A 23,221-nucleotide genomic window follows, 5' to 3' on the forward strand; every position below is an offset into this window, starting at 1 on the left:
AAAACATGAAGAAAGGACCAAGGAGCACGCGAAGGCGGGGGTGAGAATGTGAAATAAAAAGGGAAACGTGCCTAGCGCTATTCTGAAGTCAGACGTTCGAGAGAATGGAACAGATTTAAGGAAGCTTTTAGTCTGGGAATTGAGTTATTCATGCGAGCTATCGTGTTTGGTCGAACTCGACTCAACACTGGTCAAGTTCTCTGTTTGATGAGCTTCAAACTGGACATGCTTTGAAAACTTCAGGGCCAAGAAGCAAAGAAGTCTCAGACTCCAGAGGCGACGAAAACTTCCTCGTGCCCTTCACCATCGAATCAGGCGCATAAAGAAAATTACAGAGGTCCTATGCTCGAAATCGAGAAGCAAGTCAAAAAAGTGAAACAGGATCTACCAAAGGTATCAGCCTCGCTAATTTAAACTATCCATTTCCACTGGCACAAGCACACATATCTCCACTTTCCACAGCATTTAAATGTCCCCAGGTCCAAAGTGTTAAGAGTCCCCGAAAGCAGAGCAAAGTCTCGATCCTCCAGATCACCGTAGAAAGAAAAGGTCGAGAAGCAGCGATAGGCATTCTATCGAGCAGGGATTAGCTTAATTAAAACATCATGGAGGAGGATAGTAAGGAAGCGTGGAAGCGGGCAGGAGGAGGAAGAGCGAGGTTAAGCGAGTCGGTGGAGAGGAGAAGCCGCGGCGGCGAGCAACCGACCGGATGACGGGGTCTGGGGTCACGGATGGGCGGTGGCAGGACTGGTTTCGGACCAGTCAAGAGAAGAAGAGGAGCTCTGCTCTATCTGTCCGGGCTTTATGTGCCACGTTATACCGGGTGGGAAAGTTCGAACGCGGCCGAAACGCTGCATCGCGGTCGTGAGAAGATCGGATATCGCGTGGAGGAATTTTACTCAGAGGGATCATCGTCCTCTCCTCTCCTGCTCTCGTTGTCGTTTGTGGCCCCTGTCGTCGGCCGATTTACGAGTTTCCCTCGAGATGGTCGCCAGAATAAGCATAGTTGGCCAGGAAATGACAGAAACGTGGAATGATAAAACTTTTCTTGGTATTCAGTTTTAGTGGTGAGGTCCTCTCTTGCGTTTAATAAAATGCAAGTCTTTATAGAAGTCTATCTAATTGAAAATTTGGCTAATTACGAATTTGGAAGAGGAAATCAGAATTTTTTTTAGGGCGTAAGATGTTCTTTTTTGTGGCAAGGAACTTTAACCTCGGAGAAAGATATCTTTGGGAAACATTAGATTCTTGATTCGAGGGAATCCTCCCGCGACAGCTTCCACCTCTCGCCAGGGATTTTTCATCTCACCATCCCTTCTTTAATCTTTTCGCCGAAGTGGCTCGGGGAAGGTTGCCTCTGCTCTAAATTAGACGCCTTCCACGAATCTGGGGGATCTCATAATTCACGCGAGGACGTCGCTTGTCCTGGCGTCCAGCCTCTCATTTCTCTTTTTCCCTGGAGAAAACAGGAATCACGGAAGACGGAGTCCCTTGCTCGCCACGAACGCTCGACTTTAAATTAAGCATCGGGAACAGCTGACCTTGTCTTTCATTCCACCTATCGTAGACTTGCAGGAAAACTGTCATGAGCAAGCAGTTTTCAACCTTTTTTTAATTGCCTCGACTGTCTACCGATTTAATATCACGTTTTAGCGATTCGATCATTTTAAAATGGTTTATAAAGATGACTATACAACCCTGAATTACTCTATTTAAGGAGTCAGGGATCGAGAGATGGGGAGTCGAGGAGCTAAAAACGCGATAAATTACTGGGCATCCTCGATCCATCCTTTCCCCATTGATGCCCTTTCTCGTCTTTCTCTTTACCCGAGAATTAGTAACTCGAACCAACTCTTTTCCGCGAGTAAACAGCTTCCGAGGAACGAGAACGCCGCCGCTGGCTTAGAACAGCGACAAGGGATCGCATTATAAGTGAAAATTAATGCAAATCTTATAAGAGGGTAGTTAGTACGTCGAGAGGTGTCTTATTCGCAGCCCTCCCCGTATTTCAGCTTTATTATCTCTGCGATCTACTTCGCCGACGTTCCATCTCTCCCACCTTTCATCGAGGACTCCCTCAAAAACGTCTTCTTCGTTTTCCACGCGAGAAGACTCGCCAACTCCGCGAGCCAATTCGTATGCGACGAACACTGCGCCGTATGAAGCCTGTCTGACCTGTCGTCTCTTTCTCCTTGCCTCGTCTCTCGGTAGAAAATAAACAAAAACAGAAATCCTGCGGAAAAGTTCTGAAGCTTCGAGGATAGAGCGCTAAAGTCTCGGTTAAAACGAGCGAAAGTAAAAAATAAAGGCTTAATTCCTGTCTCGAGAAGCTGCTCAAAGAAGCTGAGAGTCAAAAGGCTCGTAACAAAGTCGTGACACTATGGTCTCGAAGGAAGCTTCCCCTCAGAGAAGCACCAGCGCAGACAGCGAGTGGCCAGAGGTCCAAGCTCGTCGGTCGCTGGAAAAAAAAAACGCACCCCAGAGGAAAATCCTGCACGCACGAGCGTCATAAAATGCCACCTGAACGTCCCACAATCGGACAGGGGGAGGGTCAACAGGCGGGAAAATAGTGGCTGCAACGTCATTTCGTGGCCAACAAACCGAGCAGCGCGGTAATTCTCATTCGCATTGAAACGCGGGAAAACGAACGAAAATCGCGGCCTGTGCTCCTTTCATTCCCCTCCGCCGAGGGTGGGGGAGCGAGAACGGGGCTTTAATGACGACATGCCTGGCTACGAGGCGGAGAAAGGGACGAGGGGGCAGGCGTGGCGGGGCGAGGAGGAGCAGAAAAAATGATTATTCAGAGGAGCATCTTCATCGGAGTGTGCATAATGATTCCGCGCGGTGGCCGCGGCCGCGGTGCCTTCTTCCGGCACAGGAGGGGAGCGGTTAACGCGCGCTCCCTTTTGTATCCTGATTCCACGACGCATCCTGCTACATCCTCGCGCGGAAACAACGGAAGCCGCCGTGACAAATTACCCTCGAAAACCGCCACCGAAAGAGAAACAAAACTATAGACGCACAAGGATGATGTATTAACGCGTCGACTTCCATACTTTCCAGCAGGGACACCGGTTGCGCCGTCGCGGCGCCCGACCTACCCCTCCATGCCCCGCTGTCTTTGACGAATTAATTTCCACGACAGCCCCGACGACGGGAACGTCGCCCGAGGCACGCGAGCGATAACGATCCCTGCGTTTCGAAACGAACGGAAACGCTGCACGTAGCATATTCACTCTGGTAGTGTTAACTTGCGCTTCTGGGGGCAGGTTTCCACGGTGCTTTGCATGAGCTTTTTAGTTGAGGAGATTGAACTTTGTTTTTCTGGCTCGCTGGAAAATTTATGGCGAGATATAGTAATAGGAGGATGTAATTCATCAGTGAAAAAAATGTCTAGGTATTTCAATTTTCAAAAATTAAAAAATTAAAATATTTAAATATTCAAATGTTTAAATGTTCAAATATTCAAATATTCAAATTTTCAAGACTTCAAAAATTAGAATATTTAAATACTCAAATTTTTTACTGCTTAAAGTAATTTAATTTTTAAACTCTTCTTTACCTTTCTCCAACTATTTCCCTTCTAATACCGTGTCAACTGACTAAACACGCGCGTCTCCTGGAACATTACATCCCCCATAGACCAGTCTCTAAATTATTCCCAAAGATACTGCTTGCTCCGCATCAGGGAGTGCTCGACGGTCGTCGAGGCGCGAACAATCGCAGGAATTACCGCGTCCGCGCGAAATAACAGCGAGCCAGCCGCGAATTCCTCGTCTCCTTTGCAGCAACATAAATATTTGTCGCGACTGCAGCCACCGGTGGCTCCCCTGAGGGGCAGGGTCGATAATTATTGCTCTGCGTTCCTTCGACGAGCGTCGACGTGAACGAAAATTCCGCTCGCGACGCGTGCTCCTTCTGTTATTTGCGTTTCAACCGTGCAGGGGGTGCAAATGGACAGAAAAGGGGCAGAGAACGGGAGGGTGAGCCAGGACTGGGGGAAGAGAGCGCTTTGGGGGTCGAAGAAGAGCGCCGGGAGGAACAAAGAATCGCGAGCGCTTTAAAGTAAGATTTTTTTTCGAGTAATGCTTTCGAGTGAGCGCTTTGGAAAAAGCGGACGGTGGTTTAATTAACTCCGATTCTTGAACGACGGAGATGAAGGAACTTGGAGGGGAGGCAGACACTGTGAGGGAGTTTTTTTGAAATAATTACACGACAAGCTCCAGGAGAGAATGCTTTCTGTCCCTTTGTGCATCGATTTCGAGGACCGAAGGAAGGAGATCGTGTCGCTTTCTATGGGCGAATGATTCGAGGAGAAAATTTACAAATTATGAGAGACAGGTCTAGCAGCCTCTTGGCCAGACACGACTCATCTCAATTGAACGCGAAAGAATAGCCCCTTCACCTTCTTTCGTTGCTTCACTGAATTCGTAATTATTTATTTAAATTTCTTAATGTCTCCCCGGAAGAAATTCAACGATGAAAAGCATTCCAAGTAGGCACGAATGTTAGGAAGAAACAAAGGGTGGCTGAGAGACGAGAAAGATGCGAGACATGATACGAAATCGAGGGAAGAAAATTGACTGGGTTTGATCTCGCCGAGACTTTGATTTTTTCGATGGTTAAAAAAGGGGTGGAGAAGTGACACGAGTGGTGTCGTTACTCGCTTTCCGCGGCAAGCTCCAACCCCCACGGAGTTTAATTTCAAAGGGATAGCGATCAGGGGCGACGACTTGCTGTGAGAGTTCTCCACGGAAATGTATTCGCGAACCCGCGTTTAATTACTCCTTTATCAGTCGTACTTGTTTCGGGATATTTACCGAGTCCTTGCGATGATTAAAGACAAACGAGGTAACACTGAGACGGTGACTCCTTTAGAATGGAAGATGGGAGTCCTTAGAGTCAGAAAAGACTTCTGAATATTTTCAGAGATGAGACGGAGAATATTCTAAGTAGCTATGAATACTAAATAAGTACAAATAGTTTGAAGTGAATTCGAACCTAGAAGCACAGAATCTAAATAGAAGGGGTAGGTTCTATTTCACAAAAATATTTTCCCTCCCATGACCAAACTAAAATGTTTGAAAAAGCCAAAGGAGACACTGATATTGATCCACCTAACTTCTCCACGAGATTTCCCATGAAATTTCGATAAACGCCACTTTGCAGGAGCTCGCCATTCACGTTACGTAATCGATCGTCGACAGAAACGAAGTTTACACTCGACTTGCAGATCGCTTGGGCGACTTTCCGCTTCGATAGGGAACTGTGCCGCGCGGAGGCAGCTCGAGTCCTTCTCGAATGATTGACACGATAGCGCGATACGAATAGGTGTCCCACATTCGTCGACTTCTGCTACAGTCCAGCGGGAAATCTCGATTTCCCGAGTAAACTCGCGCCGTCTTGTCACTCCTCATTCCCTACGTCGATAGCGTCGACTATCCATCAGAGATCAAAGCAGCTAGAAAAATTCCCCACTAAATGATCGAACCGTCGCTGGGGAGCAGCTCAGAGCTGTGGCGCTGCATCGAGAGAAGGATTGGGTAGACTTAGGCTAAAGGTCTTGCAATGTGCGAGATAAAAAAAGTAAATTCTGAACTAATTCGTTTTCGATACATCCTCTAACAATCTTCAACGAGAATACAAAGGTGAATCGATTCGTAAAAAATGTACGGTCCCATTAAAAATTAAACTGAAGAAAACCTGATATTGTATTGAATCAATGAGAGTCCTGAACAGAAGAGTATCGATCTCGTTACCGACTTACTCGAAATATCTCGATAGCGCAGCGCGTGAGAGGACGTGTTTCCTCAAGGAACGACGATCGAAAAATTAGCGTTTTATTAGTGACGACCAGCGAGTTCCAGCGTAAAGGGTGGGCCATAAGGGAGGGAGAACCCCCTCCTCCCAGTGGAGCGCAGTGAAAGAGGCGGCAGGTAATTCGACAAGCCAGACAGTAGAAGAACTATGTACAGCACGGTTGGTGTCCCAGGGGACGATCCCGAGGGGTGAATAGAAACGATCCTGTTTACCCTATTCCTCCCCTGCAGCCAATATGCCACCCGTAGATTTTTATAAGCGCAAAACTTTTATTTTCTTTCGTCTTTCGTGCTCCCCATTCGCCATTCCTCCAATCCCTTCCATTCTTTCTTATTTCTCTTTCATACGTCTACTCTTCCACCCCTGTCCAAGGAAAACTCAAAGTTTATATTCTGATGGACACCTTTCGAGAGAACCTGCGGACAGTATTCTGAAAGAGTTCAGGAACTAAGATTTTCCTTGGGTTCAGCAAGCAATCTACTTCGCGATTTTTTTTTTTTTCAATTTTTACTATTCTTAATGGATTAGTCTTAAGCTATGCTGTTCCTGTCAGGTTGAACGACTTGCGGGAAAATAAGAAGCAGAATGAATTAATACGTTTGATACGGGTGATTTCGTTTTCCATTACGCGAAACGCCGATTGATTTACAGCTATCCTCGCGATTCAGGGACGAGTTGAAAGCTGGCGCCAGTTTAATCGCTGCTAAAACGCAATCGGGAAGTTTGTTTTCGTTAGATTAAATTGTGAGCGAAAGCGTGGAGAGGCGTTTCGAGATGTTTTACTTCTGCTTCGTTCAATTTCTGTTTAATAGTCTACCCCATATTGCTGCGTTGATTAATTTAATCTAAATAGTCATATATTCGCCAAAGAGTCATTGTTAACTTCGATGTTCACGGCGAACTTTTCAAGAATGGAACTGAAAATGAAATTGCGACTAAATGGAGCTCACTAGAGAACTTCGAGCACACCATCGCGCTATTGTCTTATCTTATTGAAAAGTTATTTAACAATAATGGATTGGTGGGTTTGTGGGTGCTTCTGGTCAGGCTTAGAGGAAAGTTACAGACGTGTATTATTGTGTGGAAGCATTCGAGACACAGAATTAAAAGCTCGAATCGAGCTTTCGACTGAAATTGTAATTCTGCGCCACGCTTATGTGTGGCATTGTAATAATATTAATAAAATGTCAGCGGGATCGCGGATGAACTCTGAAAATTGGGGTAATCGATATAGAACTCATGTAATTTCGTTGGCCTAGAAATGGTAACCAGAAATACGCTTAAAATTATAAATTTATATGTCGTATAACTTGCAGGGACCCCCAAATTGGATCCCCGAATTTTCTCGTATTTCGATTCCGAACGAAAAATAAAGCTCGACCATTTCTGCGCCAGCTCTCTCGTTCTCCCGATCTTTTCGTTTTCGACAAACGAAACGCAGTCGGTGAAACCATCAAAATCGTTCTCCACGCTTTCGTTCCACCTCGAAGAAAATACAAAGAGATAGCTTTCACTCACCTCGAAGGATCTGGTAGAGGAAGACCTTGATGTGGTCGGGGCTGAGGTGCTGCGGGCTGACGATGATCTTGTGTAGATCGCTCTGGAGCAGCTCGGTGATCACGTATCTGTCGTAACAGCTCGTTAAGGAATTTATGGATTGTTATTAACTGGTTTAGATTAAACCGTTTCCCCAGCAACCACTCGCGCAATTACCAGCTGATTCTCTTACGGCTGCGATTACACGCGTGTCTACACGCCCCGATAAAAACGGAACCGACGAATATTAACTCCCATTGACGGGCCAATAAAGCGAGCCCGAGAAGGGTCTCCTACGAGTTAATTGTCCGAGTACACGCGCGAAACGGACGCCCCGACGCCACGTATCGTCTCGAAGGAGCACCAACAGCGACTGGTTTCCTTTTCCCGTTTTCCTTCTTCCTTCAGACGCAATTAAGACGACCGCGCTGTTAGTCGCAAGGAGGTTGTTTATTCGCTCGATAAGTCGATTCGTTCACGAACGATAGCGCAGGGGAATCAGGCTAAAAGGGAGCTACAGTGATGGATAAAGAAATGCTTAAAACTGTAACTTCGGAGGTGGGGAGATGGCAATGAGAACTAATTGCTTTTTCCCTTATTAATCGGATTGGCCAATCGTGCCTCCTATTCCAGCTTTCTGGGAAAGCAGTTATTGCCACTTGTTTTTGTTGTTAACAGTAAGTGTATCTATAACAATAAGGCAAAATAACGCGTGTCTTACACTCAAGAAATATGAATTCTTAACTCGATGGGATTACAAGATAGAAAATTATCTTGCAAATAGAAGTATGTGAACTACAGACATCAATCGAAAGATTCTCAAAGAAAAATCTTGGTTTAGGTTTCTTTCGTTTCGATTCGCTGGCTTAATGGATCTTTCGTCGGCTTTCGAACGAGTTAATCCGTCGAAATGAAGGATGCAGGAGAAGACGAGGTGGAGAGAGAAAAAAATAGGGAATGGAGCACAACGGAAGGAGAAGCGAGCCGAATGATGTCGCTGCCGTGACGAAAGTAGCTGGCCTTAATAAACCAGGGAGGGTAATTTGCAGCGCTTGGCCCGCCTCGCGGCGGGGTGAAACTTCTTCGGGAGTTAAGTCACGACCAGGCCAGACAATGGCGTTTCGTTCGCTTCCGCCAGCGTGGGTGGGAGAAGCGTTTTCCACGAGAGGCATCCACTTTCGTTAATGGAACGACGAACAAAAGTGTCCGTTACCGAGGATTGTTGAACGCTTAGTTCGATCAATTATACTTCCCCCAGTCTACGACAATTTTCTGTTGTCGCGTAGGTTTCTCAGAAAAATTTTCCAAATCGACACCTTCCTTTAAATATTGATTTACTAAAAGACTCACTATTTAAAAAATACAGAACTTCAAAACCACTTATGCTGTAATTATTACTATGTCATTAAATCCCTCCACCGTTCTGTAGAACAATTCCCATAAACAAAAGGGTTGTAGGAAACAAATGCCAGGTTGGGCAATTGCTGGAGTCATGGATAATCACCAGGTCGTATCGCAAAAACTTGTCGACCCTCAGCTCACGGTAATTTCGAGGGAGCTACTCGATCGACGAGAGGTATCCGAAGAAATGGGGGTTGAGGCTGCGGGGGTGGAAGTTTCGCGATAAAAAGCCTTCGAGTAAGTTTTTGCTTGGCGATCATTCGAGACGAAAATAAAAGGGGCTGGGCTGGGGGTTGAGTCTAGCGGACCGTAGCACCCTGCGCTTCCTCCACTTCCGTTATAAATCCAAACGCGTGCTCCCGAGCTGTTGGTTGCAGAAATTTCCGACGGACTTGTCGCTTTTTATTCCATCGGTTGAAACTTCTCCTGGAACCGCCCGATAGTTTTACAATAATTCTCATAGGTCCATGCGTTAATTCCTTTAATGATAAGATCTATTGCACGTTTCGTTTATGGGCGTTCCTCACACGTGAGCTACTCAAAGCACCCAAGAATCAAGCAGTTATCTCTTTCCATCATCTTTTCATCGCTCTCTAAAAGTTGCACATTGATCTCAAAGACTCAAGTCCTCTTTCAGCTCGAATCCTAAAATCCTCGAGCTTCGTTCTAAAGGCAGAAGGTGAATCTTTGACTAAGATCGAACGATGAACCTCCTCGAGGCGAATGACGCGCTCTAGAGCGACCCCCGAATTCCATTTTTCTCCCCCAGAAACGACGGACACAGCCGAGAGGATCGAGCAGAGAGAAAAGGCTCGACAGGAGAATGAAATAGTATAATGGCGGAATGAGGTCGACTGGTAGGTTGGAATGCAGGTAGAGGCTGCCTGCGAACCTGGCGTGGTATGCAAGCCGACTGGTCCGGCTGGCTCCAGGCTGAAACACCTAAGCGCAGCGTCTGCGACCGCGCTGCTTTCCAGCTATCTCTTTGGCCAAGCGATCGAGAGGAACCAAAAGATATTTGGAACTCCGCGAAAGGAGTGAGGGAGTCCCTCAGGGCAGACGAATATTTTCGAGCGAGTCGCGGGATCAGAGAGGTCGTTCGAAGCCACGGTGGCAACGAGCTACAGGCGACCTGTTCTCAGCTCGATCGATAGGATATCGCTAGGATATTTCAAAGGAGGACCATGAGTTTCACGAGTCAGATATCAATTGGACTGAGATGTACCTTGACTAATAATCAGTCGTAGAATTGATCTTCCTTTCGTAGACAACTTCATTAGAAGGATAAAATATCTAGTAAGGAAGTCGCTACCGTAGTTTCACTTGAGGATTTTTCGACAAAGATTGACCGAAATGAAAAACAATCGATTTGATGCCACGAAAATATCGGATCGTTGAGCATCACGATTTAACGAGTCGACAGGAAGAAAAACGATGCTTGTTTTGCGGGATGGCTCGCGGAAGATTGATGGGAGGAGGGCGTTTAAAAGTGTCTCAACGGCGCTCGATCGACGTGGCTCGATGAAAAGCGAACGTGGAAATCGAGGGACGCCGCAAACACGATTAAAACTCCACCGTTCACGGATTCTAAATAATGCGGTGGAAGTTGCGACGGTTTTTCGGAAGATCGATCAGCGCTGCGGTTCCAGGATTTGGTTTCCCGCGAATTTTTCATCCTGATCTCCAGTGCCACTGAATTTCCTCGAAAAAGCCGAGCTGGGAATAATAGCTGACTGTACGATTTGGAGCAGAAGACTCTATTAATTAAATCTGAGAGGCTACGTTAGCTACCTGGCTAATGACTCATATCTAGGAACGAGTATATGTATGAATAAACTCAACTAGTAATGAGCAAAGGCACTGAAATATTGGAATATCTTCCTCAAGAAGGGCATGGTTCAACTCTAGCTTCCAACAACTGTATTCCATCCACTCATCAATCTTCTTCTCGAAATAAGTGAAATTGATTTCGCCCCACCGCCTGACAAGCTGCCCAACTCGTGATCGAGCAGTTAAACGACTCTAACATCGTGCTCCCTCGACCAAGAGCGACTCGCGAAGCAGTTTAGGTTCCAGAGCGTTAGATGACCGTCATCCTGCTCATTCGATCCACGTGATTACGTTTCAATACAAGGTCCGCGTTAACATGGCAAACGAGGAGGCGTAGCCGTCGCTGAATATCAATACGTAGTCGCTTAAAGGATGTCCAAGCCGATGGACATCCGTGTTATTCTAATAACACGGGCCGCCCAGTTAATCGATTAACTTAGACGTCCGCGTCGAGCACCGCGAACCTAAATGCCAGCCACCAGCGCTGTCCAATTAGCATAGATTATCAATATTACCCGGCAGGACAAATATTTGCATTATCCGGAGATCCCGCCGCGAGATAGCGCAATTATCTAACACGATAACACCAGGAGGCAGCCTCTGGTCTTGATTCAGGTCTGGTAATGAGCCTGGGCCGTCTTGCGATCGCTAATTTGCCGCTGGACCTGCGTAAATGCATCAACCATTGTCTCGATGAATCGAGGGAATCTGGGTGACGATATTTCGACCGTAATCGCATTAAAAATGTAGCTCCGCGAATGTGATTCTCTGAGCCTCGCGAGTCAAAGCAATCTCTCTCTGGCTTTTTAGCCCCCCACCCTGTTGGCGAGCTTTTTCTCAATGAACGCATCTCTCAATGATTTTGCCTGAATGGGCACACTCGCGGTTTGCCCCGATTCTTCTCAGACCTTTGATTTCGCAACCTTCGATCGACTTGCGCTTTTTTTTCTATTCCTATGTGACTCCCTTTTTACCCGCTTCCCGATCGAACCGAGTTGCAGTATTTTTAAAATCCCTCGCTCTTTCAGAGCTATGGCAAACAGAGCTGCCCTTATCGAAGGCGCAATATTATTTTCCACGCTTCGTCCTTGGAGTTAACCCCTGTGTTTCATTGGAAAGGGGTTCTACTTTGGGAACGATTTTCTGGGAGACGATTGTGGTTATGCTTTTCTGTTTTCGACAGCTTGTAGACTGTTTGAGAGAAGTGTCTTTTGCACCGTGAGTCTAAAACGAAATTACGGGATAACTGCTTCCTGAATTTTTTAGTGGTCGAGTGCTGAATTTTGCGAGTGGAGAAAATTTGAAAATTTAAAAATATTAATATTTAAATCTTTAAATATTTGAATGTTTGGATATTTGAACCTTAACATATTCGTATATCTGAATATTTGAACACTTAAAACTTCAAATATAAAGTCGTTTCAATTCCCAGTACTAAAAAGGAGAATCCCTTTCCGAGTTAGTAAACGCAGCCTTAAATAAAAAGCTCATCCAAAGAAAGCCCGCGAAAATCAAAGGTTCAGAGCGAGGCAATTCCAAGCGAATGCATCAGCAGAAACATGAGAGACTTTGTCTCAATTTCATCCGCAACTATCATCCAAGGCACTCGGTTTAACTTTAACGCGAGTGTAAATTTCTTGGCGCGAAAACTCAAGCAAAAAGCGATTCGTAGTGATTAAAATACGAGCCCTTTCTCGCTCGTTTCGAGCATAATCGATTCGCGTAAAGAGAAGCTTCAAGTATTAATCGAGAACACAGGTCTGGTCGAAAGTTTTTACAAGTCCATGCGCTTAACGAGGAGAAAGAACGCGAAGGCTGAGCTTTGAGCGAGGGGGTTAAAGTTCCAACCCAAAATCCCTTTGACGAGCTGACCTTTTCAAAGCCTGCCACCCCCGATGGACGAGGTGAAAATCCTCCTTAACTCGCCGCTGCACTTGAATCGCAACGTTTCGCACGATTTCCTTTCATTCCGACGAAACGACCGCCTCCTAAACGCGGCAACGAGTTTCGTTTCGGGAATCAAACCTCTGCCAGCTGAATCCAGAAGGAAATCACTCCTCACTGTCTCAAGGATAGCCACGACCAACGTAGGTGGCACAGATATCAACCAATTGGAACAGACCACCTGAAGGAACTCCTCAAGCTGGAAATCCTTCTTTTCAAGCCTCAGAGCGAGCAATCCCAGCTCCTCGAGGACTTCATATTCGCAGAGGGCGATTCATCCCGAAGTTCGATGAGCTTCCAAATGCCATTTCATCGCTCTCTGTTATCTTTTCCAAAGAAAATTGCGCTCGAACGTTTTGGCGGTCGTCTTTGTGCAAGCACTGGAGGCGCTCCGATTGGTGGATCGATGCACGTCTGCCTCCTGGTAGGCACGTCGACCGGTTCCTGGACAAAGCGACTTGCCCCTAGCATCTTCTCTCCCAGCGCAAAGGGAATCGAGTATCCTGCCGTCTCTTCTGTCTTCTCTCTCTGCTCCCTCCACTCCCCTCTCCGACTCGTACCTGATACCGGTCCGAGGAGGAAGAAGAAACCTGGAAGAGCATGGATTCTCGCTCTTCCGCGGGACTCTCACCTCTCAGATTTTCGAGAAACTCTCGACCCCTGGGATCTTTTGAATCCGCGAGATGGGATTCGACAAAGCGCCTCAAAGCTCTCGCACTCTTCTATGGGGAATGCAGAATTTTCTCGACCTCTTTAGCTTAGTCTCCCTCAAACTCTGTTGAACACTATTTTCTGGAGTACTGGAGAGTGCTCAGTTATACAGTGCTGAGGAAAATAATTAACTCAGACATCAGCGTATTGCAGTTTCTTGGTCTTGAGCTACTCGATACTTTTGTTCATGCTGTTTTTTGTGAATGTGACCCTGTCACAGGGACGTCGCTCCTTTGTTGCGCGGGGCAGGATAACAAAGACGAATAAGAAGAAGAAGTTAAGGACGATGATGAAGGCTTAGGAGTCCGAGGTGTTCGAGCAAGGCCAATCCGGCTCGTCCGACCGGTCAACCGAGTTCGAAGTCGGCTGGCGAACAGCTTCGAGAACCCGACAACTCTCGGGATTCTTCGGCCGAGTCCTGTTGTCCTGCATTCAAAATTGCTATCTACAGGGCCACGCGCGAGTTCTACTTCTTCTGCAATCCTTGGCGCACCTTGGGACCCACTTTCAAGACTCGCGCGATCTTCCTGTATCAGAGATCCTTTGGACCCTCCAGATGGAACAATGTTGAACATTTCTGTTTTCAAGTATAATTAAGACCCAGGAACGAGACAACATATTCTTCCCAGATTCTTCAATTTGGACTCCCAGGAGAGGCAAAACGGCTAACGTCAATTCTTAGAAGTGTAAAAGACAGATAGCCTGCTGTTTCACTGGATCGCTATTTGTATATCATCATGGATTATGCATAAGATGTGTATAAGTAAAGACTTCTGTCTTCGAGTTTCCTAGACTCCATGCGCAATAAAAATTGAAAAGTTCCAGAGGATGGAGACGGCGTCTGGGATCGATACGCGGGCAAATGGGTTCCAAATAACGGCAGAGAAATCGTGAGACGAATTAAGTGGCGGAAGAGGAGAGGGTAGAGAAACAAAGGGCTCTCCTCGGCCCAAAAACTGCTGGAGCGATCGATACGCGGGCACGATACTCGATACATTGCGGAGAAGCTGGCAGAGAGGAAGTTGCAATCAATGCTTCCGGTCCGAGGCACGTACACATCGAGAGGAACATTTACGCCGCCCGCCTTCCCCTGCCAATTTTTGCTCGAATATCTCTCGTGCTTCTCACTTCTAACTTCGAATAACGTTGTTCGATTTCTAGTTCTTCTGAGAAGATTAAATTCTAAGCTGATTCTATGCATCGTTACTGTAACGTGGAATTTTTCTTAGAGAGGCACTTAGAGAACTCGAAAATTTCTAAATATCTAGGTGGAATGAATTTTCAATGTGAGTCTATTTTCATGAGGAGATGAATATTATATAAAGAGGGGAGACATAAGGGTATCGCGAGTGATTAAAATAATTTCTCCCGCGAACCCTCAGCAAGAATGACGAGAGCAGCCAGGAATTGAAAGAGGCGGTCGGTGAGCCGATAATTGGAAAGACACACGTTTCATTCGTCCTTTTCCCCCAATTTAGCCTCTCAGAACGAGCGTTCCTTTCTATTCGCAGCGTCGTTAGCAGGCTACAAAATTTATTCAGAATCTCCTTTTTTCCTCGTCGCGTTGCTCGGTCAACTTTGTAGTAACAGTTGTTGCAGAACTCCTCGCGGCTGTCGAGTATTTCATCGGGCGTAAGTTTAACGAGGATTTTAATCAGTGAACGACACGAGCGATAATGTGCCTGCGTTTAAAATTTCACTGCAGAATTAACGTTTTGACGTTCATTCTCGCGTTTTTATTTTTTGGTCAATTACAACGACAATCTGGTCGAGACACTGTAACCACGATTGCACTTTGATTCGAGAGAGAAAAAACACGATCAACGAAGAAAGTAATTAATTACTCGTTCTGAAGCGCGTAGAATCCGTAAACAGTGCGCAGAAGAGTCGCGATTAAAGCATGTCTTAAAGCAGTGTTTACCGATGGAACAATTTCAAAACGCAGAAATGAAGATAAATAAAATATACGCGACCAAGGTACAAACACTGATTATCAGGTCCCAATTTATTCTCTCGTATATTATAAGCTTCTATAGAGGACATCAAACATTTCTGAGACCTTATCGAACCTTCGTCAGCAAAGTTAGGTCGATGCCCCGTATCGAGCAAGATTCCTTTTTTGCGACCAAGTTGCGAAGTTAAGCTTTGGAGCTCTTCCAAGAACACTGCCTGCAACAATGCATCGTTAACGAGTAGCTCGAATAACTCTTTACCTCGACTAATCGTCAATTCACGAAGACAGCGACTTCATACTCGCGAGTTTCCCTCGAGGTCGCGAGTCACCCGCAAGAACGTTTGGATCTTCGATGATTTATCGTACACTCTGGCATCGAGCTGGAAAATAAAAAACGAGGAAGCAGAAGCACGCGGTCGTTTATTTACACGCATTTGCAGCCGTTTCGCTGGCGAGCGCCGCGAGAGAGAGGTCGTTTCGGCAATTTGATAGGACCTGTCCTGCGGCGAAAAATCAACGTCCCGCGAAAAATGACCTCCATCGGGCGAATTGAAATCTCGTCGAATAAAAGCCCGCGGTTTCTGATCGCCAATGCACGCGTGATAGAACTGTTCGACGATCGAACCTCCAATTTCAGCGAGCGCAAATTTTACCTATCAGCCATGTAGTCATTTAAGATTTAAACGAATTCTAGAATGAATGAAGATCATTTCATGCATATTCAAAGCTGAAATGAAGATTAATATTGATGAGGAACCAGACTCGATGTCTCGTGCAAGCAGACAGATCACTAATGACTCATAAAATAGAAATTATTTAGGGAATACAGGTCTCTCAGAATCTTTTTTCCTGACACTGAACACCGCCATGTACTAACTTCTAAGAATGCCTCTGTCAAAAAGATTTACAAAGAACTTCCCCGAATGGCTCCCCAGCAAAGTGATTCAGGGTGCGTGAAACTCGCATCGCAAATCGAATTTCTGCCGCGAAATCAGGGCACTAATGGTCTAATAGAAATTCATCAGCGACTATAAATGAATTTTCTGAGCGCAACCCAGGCCGCCAGCGACGCTCTGTCGCTCCCGATCATTCGATTGTTTCGATTTCCCCGGGAGAGGGAACTCGTCGGTGGTGTCGAATTAATCTTCTGGGAAAGGTATAACGCGGTTTACGGGAGGCAATAGCGTCGGGGATTTCTCGCAAGAACAGATTACACGTCCCCTGCAATCGTGTAATTGGATCAGCGCCACTGTGCGTAACAGGAAGCTACCTGCATTCCAAACGCCCAACTTCCGCCGAAGTGTTCGAACTTGTTCAGCCTTCCGCTCTGGGGTTGAACGGGCCACTGTGGACGTATTTTTGGACGAAAATTCGTCTTTGTTACCGTGGGATTGCGGATCCCACTCCTTTTCAGAGCTATTCTCGCTTCGTGCCAATCTCGAGACGCAATTCGCGGGAGCTTCCCGAAGGGAATCGAAAATAGTCGAACATGAGCACGTTTATTCGACCTCGAGGAATTCGAGAGTTGATAGAGAGACCCTCTCGGCACTTGACTCGAACTTAGACCGACTCGAAGTTCAGTCAACTGTTGCATAGTTATCTAGCAACGCGGTTCCACGCTGAAGAGCTCCCACTTTGGCGAACTAATGGGACGCTGGCTTCGGGATCGAAATCGAAAGGAAAAGGGAAAGCAGAAGGGAGGAAAGGAAAAAGGCGATCCCTCGTTACGCGTAGGTGGGCGCGCGCGGGTTCCCACGCGAGTAAAACCGGTACTTACGAAAGACGAGACGCCTTGGCGTATTCTCGGACCGCGGATTAGCGAGTCTCGCGTAAATGCATGCGCAGGTGGGCACGCTAAACGCGTCGTCCTCCAGTACCCAGAGTCTCCACGTCTGCCTGGACTTCGATTTCATTTCGAGTCCCCTGTCATCGACGAGGCATGGATACACTTTGTAATAAATTGGCGCTAATTGAAATTGATTGTCCAAATATTGCATTACGTATCTGGCGAAAGCAAACAGCGTAGCTTGCACAGGCTGACGCAATATTGATTTGAATTCGGCCGAGTGGCGTGAGTTTTATCACGCGACTTCGTACAAATTATTCGAAACTGTCCGCGGTAAGAATGATCCTGGACAGCCCCAGGGCTCTTCTCTAATCAACATCTAGTTATCTACTCCTCCTGGAAGGCTAGAGCCACCGATCACCTCTGTCGAGTTCTAGCAGATTCGCCCCACTGCACGCTGGATCGAGCGCCAAACCATCGCGCTCAATCACCATCGCGAGGCATCCTTCACTGTCTGTGGATAGACTTAGCACTGACCTCTCGTTAAGCCCAGGGAATTGATCCCTCTGCTGCGTCTACACCTGAAGTGAGCTTGGAAATGGAAAACGAGGCGAGGGCAACGGTACAGATGGATTTTCTATCTTCCATCGCTCGAGGGAAACGCGTGCAAAGGCTCGCGTGTGCGAGCGCGATTACACGGAAGAGGCCAGCATGGTGCGTCAACGATTCAGGGGACGCTAATATCCGGATCCGTCGGTAAATTCGCGATAACCGTAACCAGTCTATTAATTGATCGCCGACATCGGTAATACATAGTACGTGTTCATTAGGGGCTCTCATTAAGCAGAGGAACGTTGCGTCCGCGTTCTCTGACCCGTTCTCGCAGCTTATTACGCGGTTATCGATAGGCGTGCACGCAGAGATACGAATAGTAGCAAGGACAGAACGAGATGGTAATGAGCGAATTGCAATCCTCATGGTTTCCTCTGTCACGTTGCGTTACGCTGCGATCTTGATCCCTTTGGGAGGAAATGGACTTAGGACTTAAGTCCATCGAAACAGCTTTGAGAATGGTTCGAAGTCACGATTAAAAATTCTTCTGAAGAGGATTCTTAACTCTATCCGAACAGAGTGTTCTCTTAATAGAAGTTCCCTAGGTGGAACCACTTAAAAACTCACAAGAAAACACCATCGAACTTGTATCGAGATATGTAACACCACAGTTTTTAGATTCTCATTCGGTTTCAATTAATTCACGAATTACACTCCTGATACCTACAACCTAATGAACATTGTTTCGTTCAAACATATCATGCAGTTCTGCTAATGAGAACACAGTACGTTCCTAGATACTGTGTTCGAGGTTCAGCCTTTACTGTGCTCTAGAATACAACCGATTGATACTTTCTCTTTACATTTCGTACAGGAACACGACACGTCCCGAATTTCGGCACCGCGCAACGGATTATCGACGTTATTCATAGCACTGTTTAATCAGACGGATCATCTGCCGATGGAAATAATACTGGTGATACTTGGTGGAATCAGAGAAGGACCATCGCGTTTCGAAGCCCGTTAAAACCGATATCAATTAAAATTTAATGCGGTCAGGAGGGTTCGCTGCATTTAACGCAACACCTCAGACACAATATCTGTAATTAATAGTGGGTATTAATTATCGGTATTAATTAACGAGCGAAACGCGTGCGTGCTGTTGTTCCCATCGATTTGCGTCGAGCCCTGACACCAGAAAGAGACGAACGAGACGCTCGCGAGAGTGTCGAGACCCGGTTAAGCTCGAGTTTCATTCGAGAAGAAAACGCGAGCGATCGTCCCCCGTCGTGACTTCTCCGCGAGCGGAAACGGAAACGGCAGCGTCGAGTAGGCGTGTACAGGGAAACTCCCTCTTTCCACGCTGGGAACGTTTCTGGGTCGGAACACGGTTTTTCTCTCACCGTCTGCCCACTACGGGTCGTCCGATTTTTCTCCCTGGACACCTATATCCCCTGATCCACGATAGAGCTGTGTGGGAGGGCCGATGACGCGACGTGATGCAACGCGACGCAACGCAATGCCTCCGAGAAGACGGAGAAACGGAAGAATATGGAAAAGAAGCGGGGAACAAAGGCTGGCGAAAGGGAACCTTCGAGGCGGGCTTTCGATACATCCGTTCGAGGCTCGTCAGACGCTTGGTGAGCCTAGTTCAAGTGAGAAGTGAGGTAACAGTCGTCTTGAGATATTTGGGAACATGGATCGACGAAAGTCCCCTGAGACATTTGCGGGTTTATTAATGTAACCATTTCCATCTGAAAAATTGAATGCTCTTAATCTGTCGATTTCACCCTCCTCATCCCTCTCCCCAGCCTCTCTCCTCGCTGTCAACATCGATCCCGAACTTATTTATAGAGGCTGCTTTGCGTGCGCCGACACGCGATCTCCAAGTTTCCGCGTGCGCTGAATTCTACTCGAATCCACTATGAGAACTATTTTCGCGACGCGTCAAAGCAGCCTCTTTGTGCGCTGCTGTACCCACTGTTATGCCACTTCAGCGGCTGAAGTTCAGTTAGTGCTGTCTGAACGCAAACGCTATTTATGATATCAGACATGAACGAGGGGGCGAGAGGAAGCTCGTAATCGATATCAAATTTCCTGAGGATACGGCCAGTCGATCGAAGCTGGGCATACGAAGAAAGCTACTCCCTGACCCAGTGGATGGGCCATCGGTTTCCAATGTCTCAAGGAGCGATTACGTATCGCGGGTGAGGATTTAAGTAACCTCCACACGATGAGTCTTACCATGCAACATCTCTCGAGGTAAATAATAACTCTGAGATCACTTGGAATTATTTCGAAGCTCTGTGCCACTTCGAAGATCGAATAAGAGTCAAAATGGTTCCAAGTGATCTGATCCTATCATACAGTCGCAAGAATGCCTCGAGGCAAGCCTCCTGTAGGGTACACCTCGCCCAGCCGCGTCGACGTGATGCAATCGCGAGTGATGCAAGCGCGACTGCAAATATTGTCTGGGCCTTGAAGAACACCGAGCCTCAGGCATCAGTCAAATTAGGACTTCAGAGGCATCCCCGAACATCCGAACACTCGTCTCGATTCCACCAAGTGTCCAGGCTCCACCCGGGCCATATCGATCGCGAATCGATCGATGCTCGAGAGGAAGTTGTGCTATCAGTCGCGCAACAGTGTAAACGGACTCGGGCAAAGCGAATGCTGTCTATGGCGGTGGACGCAAGGGGCTGACAGGGGTGGTAATGGCACGCTATCGACCTATCAATAGCGTTGTGGCGTGCGCATTAATAATCCATGATTGCCATCGAGCAACTCCGTGTGGCCCGACCGCCATGGTATATTCATGGTGGCGCAGACCAGGGACTACGTCTGCCCTGAGAGCCACCCCCGCGCAGTGAAAGCGAGCTAATCGAGGAGGATCCTTAATTAGAAATTAGGCGGCGGTTGCCAGTGGAATCGCAACACTCCCGATGGCCTTGCGATGGCTATTGCTGGGGTTTGGTTGGGCACTGAGACGCTGTTAGGGTGGACGAAAGCTGGTGGAGGGTGGATATGAGAATCGAGGGTCGAGAAAAAGAAATTCTAAGAATAGTCTAGAAGGGTGTAAATTGGCCTAGAAGGGCAACTTTGGAAATAAAGAGCTTCGAAAGTTTCAGGATTGTTTGAGATCGCTCGCCAGAAACCACTGGAATATAGTTTCTTCCATTAAATGCCAGGATTAATATCGAATTTACGAGAGGATCCATCATGAGAGCACAGGGTAGCTCAGGACAAACATCATTACCATCAGGTTAAATCAGCTACAGCAGCGCGGCCGTGAAATCACTAATTCATATTTGTCTTCCACAAACGACGGTTTCCCCCGATATGTATTCATCCAATCAAGCCAGTCCTTAATCAGAAATTAGGAGCCGTCTTCGCGAAAGCACGGCCTGGGGAAACTAACTGCGAGAGAGGGAGACGCGCTATCGCACTTTCGATTTATGGAGATGGGATGGATCCTAGAGAACGCGAACGATCCCAGAGTTCATCGAGCAAGGTATACAGACCTTTGCTAATTCAGTTCTATGAGTACTCACTAGTTAACAAATTTGCTATTATTAGATAGATACCTAATTAAAAAAACCGCTCGATTTTTCAAGATTTATATAATGCACCCTCTTAATACTGCTTAGAACTGAACACCTAAATGTGAAGGTTCCATTTTCGCAAGTGTCTTCAATTATTCAATATGTTAATTTTTTATATATATAGTAGAGATCTATTTTTTGCCAAAAGATTCCTTCTCAAAAATCAGCAAACGCCGCCGACCCAGGGTCGCCATCGATCCCCTTCGCCTCCAATTCCTCTTAAAAAGTTTGCCCAGTCGTCCTCGAAACGTGACTCCGAGAAGATTTCGCGGCTCAGCTGGCCCAACCGTGACCTCTGAACCCCGCGTAGCCTCCATCTATTCTTCGTTCCCGAGGCGACTGAGGATTTAATGGCACGTAGTCGGCGTAGCTGCTACATCAACCAGTAATCTCGTTAGCGTATCGTCAGCGAGACGGTGGTTAGTCGGAGCTCTTTAATTAGAAATTAGGTAGTCGCTTTCAGCGAACTTCAACTCGAAAGCCTAAGTTTCCCTTGAATGACGTCGGCCAGTGAATTTTCCATGGAGATGGAATTAGAATCGATCCAGGCGCAAACAGAGTGGCTGCTCGAACGAGTAATAGAATTAACGACGACGAAGCTTCCGACCGTGACGTTGGGATTCTTTGTTTCCCGGCGATTTGCTAGAGAAGCTCAGCCCCAGGAAGACCAAGCGCTGAGAGAAGACTGCTGAGAGGAATCGCGAATTCGAGGTGGTCAGGCGCAGCTGATTGTGAGAGGGAGTCTTGAGACCCTGTACTCCGCAGTTTTATGTTCAGAGAAGATGGGCTTGGAGATGGAACGTGATCTTCTTTGGAGATTGCTGTAGCTCCTTCTTCTATTAGACTTCCTTTGATTAATAGACCTAATCCAAATTTGGAGATCTCGAATACTCGAGAATTTGATAATTTCTTTAAAGAAACCTAATATTAGAATTCCTGAATGACTCCAATTTGATAAACCGAAGATTACTCATATTCATTGAAACACCTACACCTGCCAATAGTGACGAAACAGTTAAGTAAAGAAAGATTGGTTCGTGATTCATTGCTACTAAAGAGATCTGAAATAATGAAACGACGGCGGAAGGACAGCGTCAGGCCTCAGAAAACCGTGATTCAGTCGCGAATCGATCAGGTGCGCGCACCGTGAAACAGGTGGTCTGGACCGAGAAGAAACTGGTAGCCGTAAATCGAGCTATCGCGTCGTGTCTCATCAGGATCGCAGCGGTGCATGCACCACTGGACAGCTCGTGTACTCGACATAATCCCGGGGACGGTGAACGAGCGAGGGAAAGGGAGGACGAGAAGGAAGAACACTATTGGAGGGACGAGGACGAAGAAGAGAACAAGCGAACCTGGGAACCTCTGATAGTCGCCATTGCTAACGATGATTTACGCGGTTACGGGGGGCCCGAGGGGATGGAAAAGCAAGGGAAAATCGATAGACGTGGAAGAGGCCTGAGGCATCGCGAAGTAAAATGCAAGTGAACAAATTTTTCCAGGGAAACTGAGAAAGTTTCAAGCAACAGAGGACCCATAATCCTTGTTCGCTAAAGGAAAGCCTAAAAGAATGAAGTGGATGAAAGAAAGAAGAGACAGAGATCGATAAGCAGCGAATGGAGAGGGAGCTGATTTATCGAGCTGCCTTCATCGAGATTAACTCTCGCGGCCGCTCCGCGCGATCCCGTTCACTTAAGGAGGATCGGCTATCGGTTCCCCGTTGATCGATCGATCGATCATTCGGCCACTTTGGGTGGCGCCTGGCTACGATTCGTCGAGACGATTCGACGAATGACTACCGCGTTCTCTGCTCGAACTGAGATCCGTCGCATCGAGGGAAGTATCGGCGAACAATCTAGAATATACGCGGACGTTTCTAAACAAGTGGGCGAGATGGATGTCGAGGGGTCAGCAAAGTTGCGTGGGATTTAAAATGACAAGCATTGAAGATATTTTGCCGACGATAAAAGATACTTTAGATTTCGAGACTGCGAGATTTCTGCGATACAGCTGCAATCATGCTTACCGAAGAATTAGGCGTTACGTAATTTGCACTTTGCTACGAGAAATTAAATCTCGGATGTA

The 23,221-nt window shown here is 46.8% G+C and overlaps 1 protein-coding gene and 1 long non-coding RNA gene across 6 annotated transcripts in view; one reads left to right on the forward strand and one right to left on the reverse strand.

Moving 5' to 3' along the window:
• The window catches only part of LOC143178567 (uncharacterized), a 120,020-nt gene that overhangs the window by 39,636 nt on the left and 57,163 nt on the right, over positions 1 to 23,221 (forward strand). Inside the window, exon 3 of one of the 3 annotated variants that reach the window (XR_013001805.1) lies at positions 8,198 to 8,708. The exons of the other annotated variants lie outside the window; for them this stretch is intronic. This is a non-coding gene — a long non-coding RNA (uncharacterized LOC143178567). Of the gene's footprint in view, positions 1 to 8,197; positions 8,709 to 23,221 lie in introns of those variants that run through there. 3 annotated transcript variants of the gene reach the window in all.
• Positions 1 to 23,221, reverse strand: part of Nmo (serine/threonine-protein kinase nemo) — a 115,423-nt gene that overhangs the window by 17,251 nt on the left and 74,951 nt on the right. For all 3 annotated transcript variants that reach the window (XM_076377297.1, XM_076377299.1, XM_076377298.1), the window contains exon 4: positions 7,339 to 7,445. In XM_076377297.1, coding sequence (XP_076233412.1) covers positions 7,339 to 7,445 — 107 coding nt within the window. The remainder of the gene's footprint in view (positions 1 to 7,338; positions 7,446 to 23,221) is intronic.

The sequence above is a fragment of the Calliopsis andreniformis genome, chromosome 4, assembly GCF_051401765.1.
Source record: "Calliopsis andreniformis isolate RMS-2024a chromosome 4, iyCalAndr_principal, whole genome shotgun sequence".
Classification (NCBI taxonomy): domain Eukaryota; kingdom Metazoa; phylum Arthropoda; class Insecta; order Hymenoptera; family Andrenidae; genus Calliopsis; species Calliopsis andreniformis.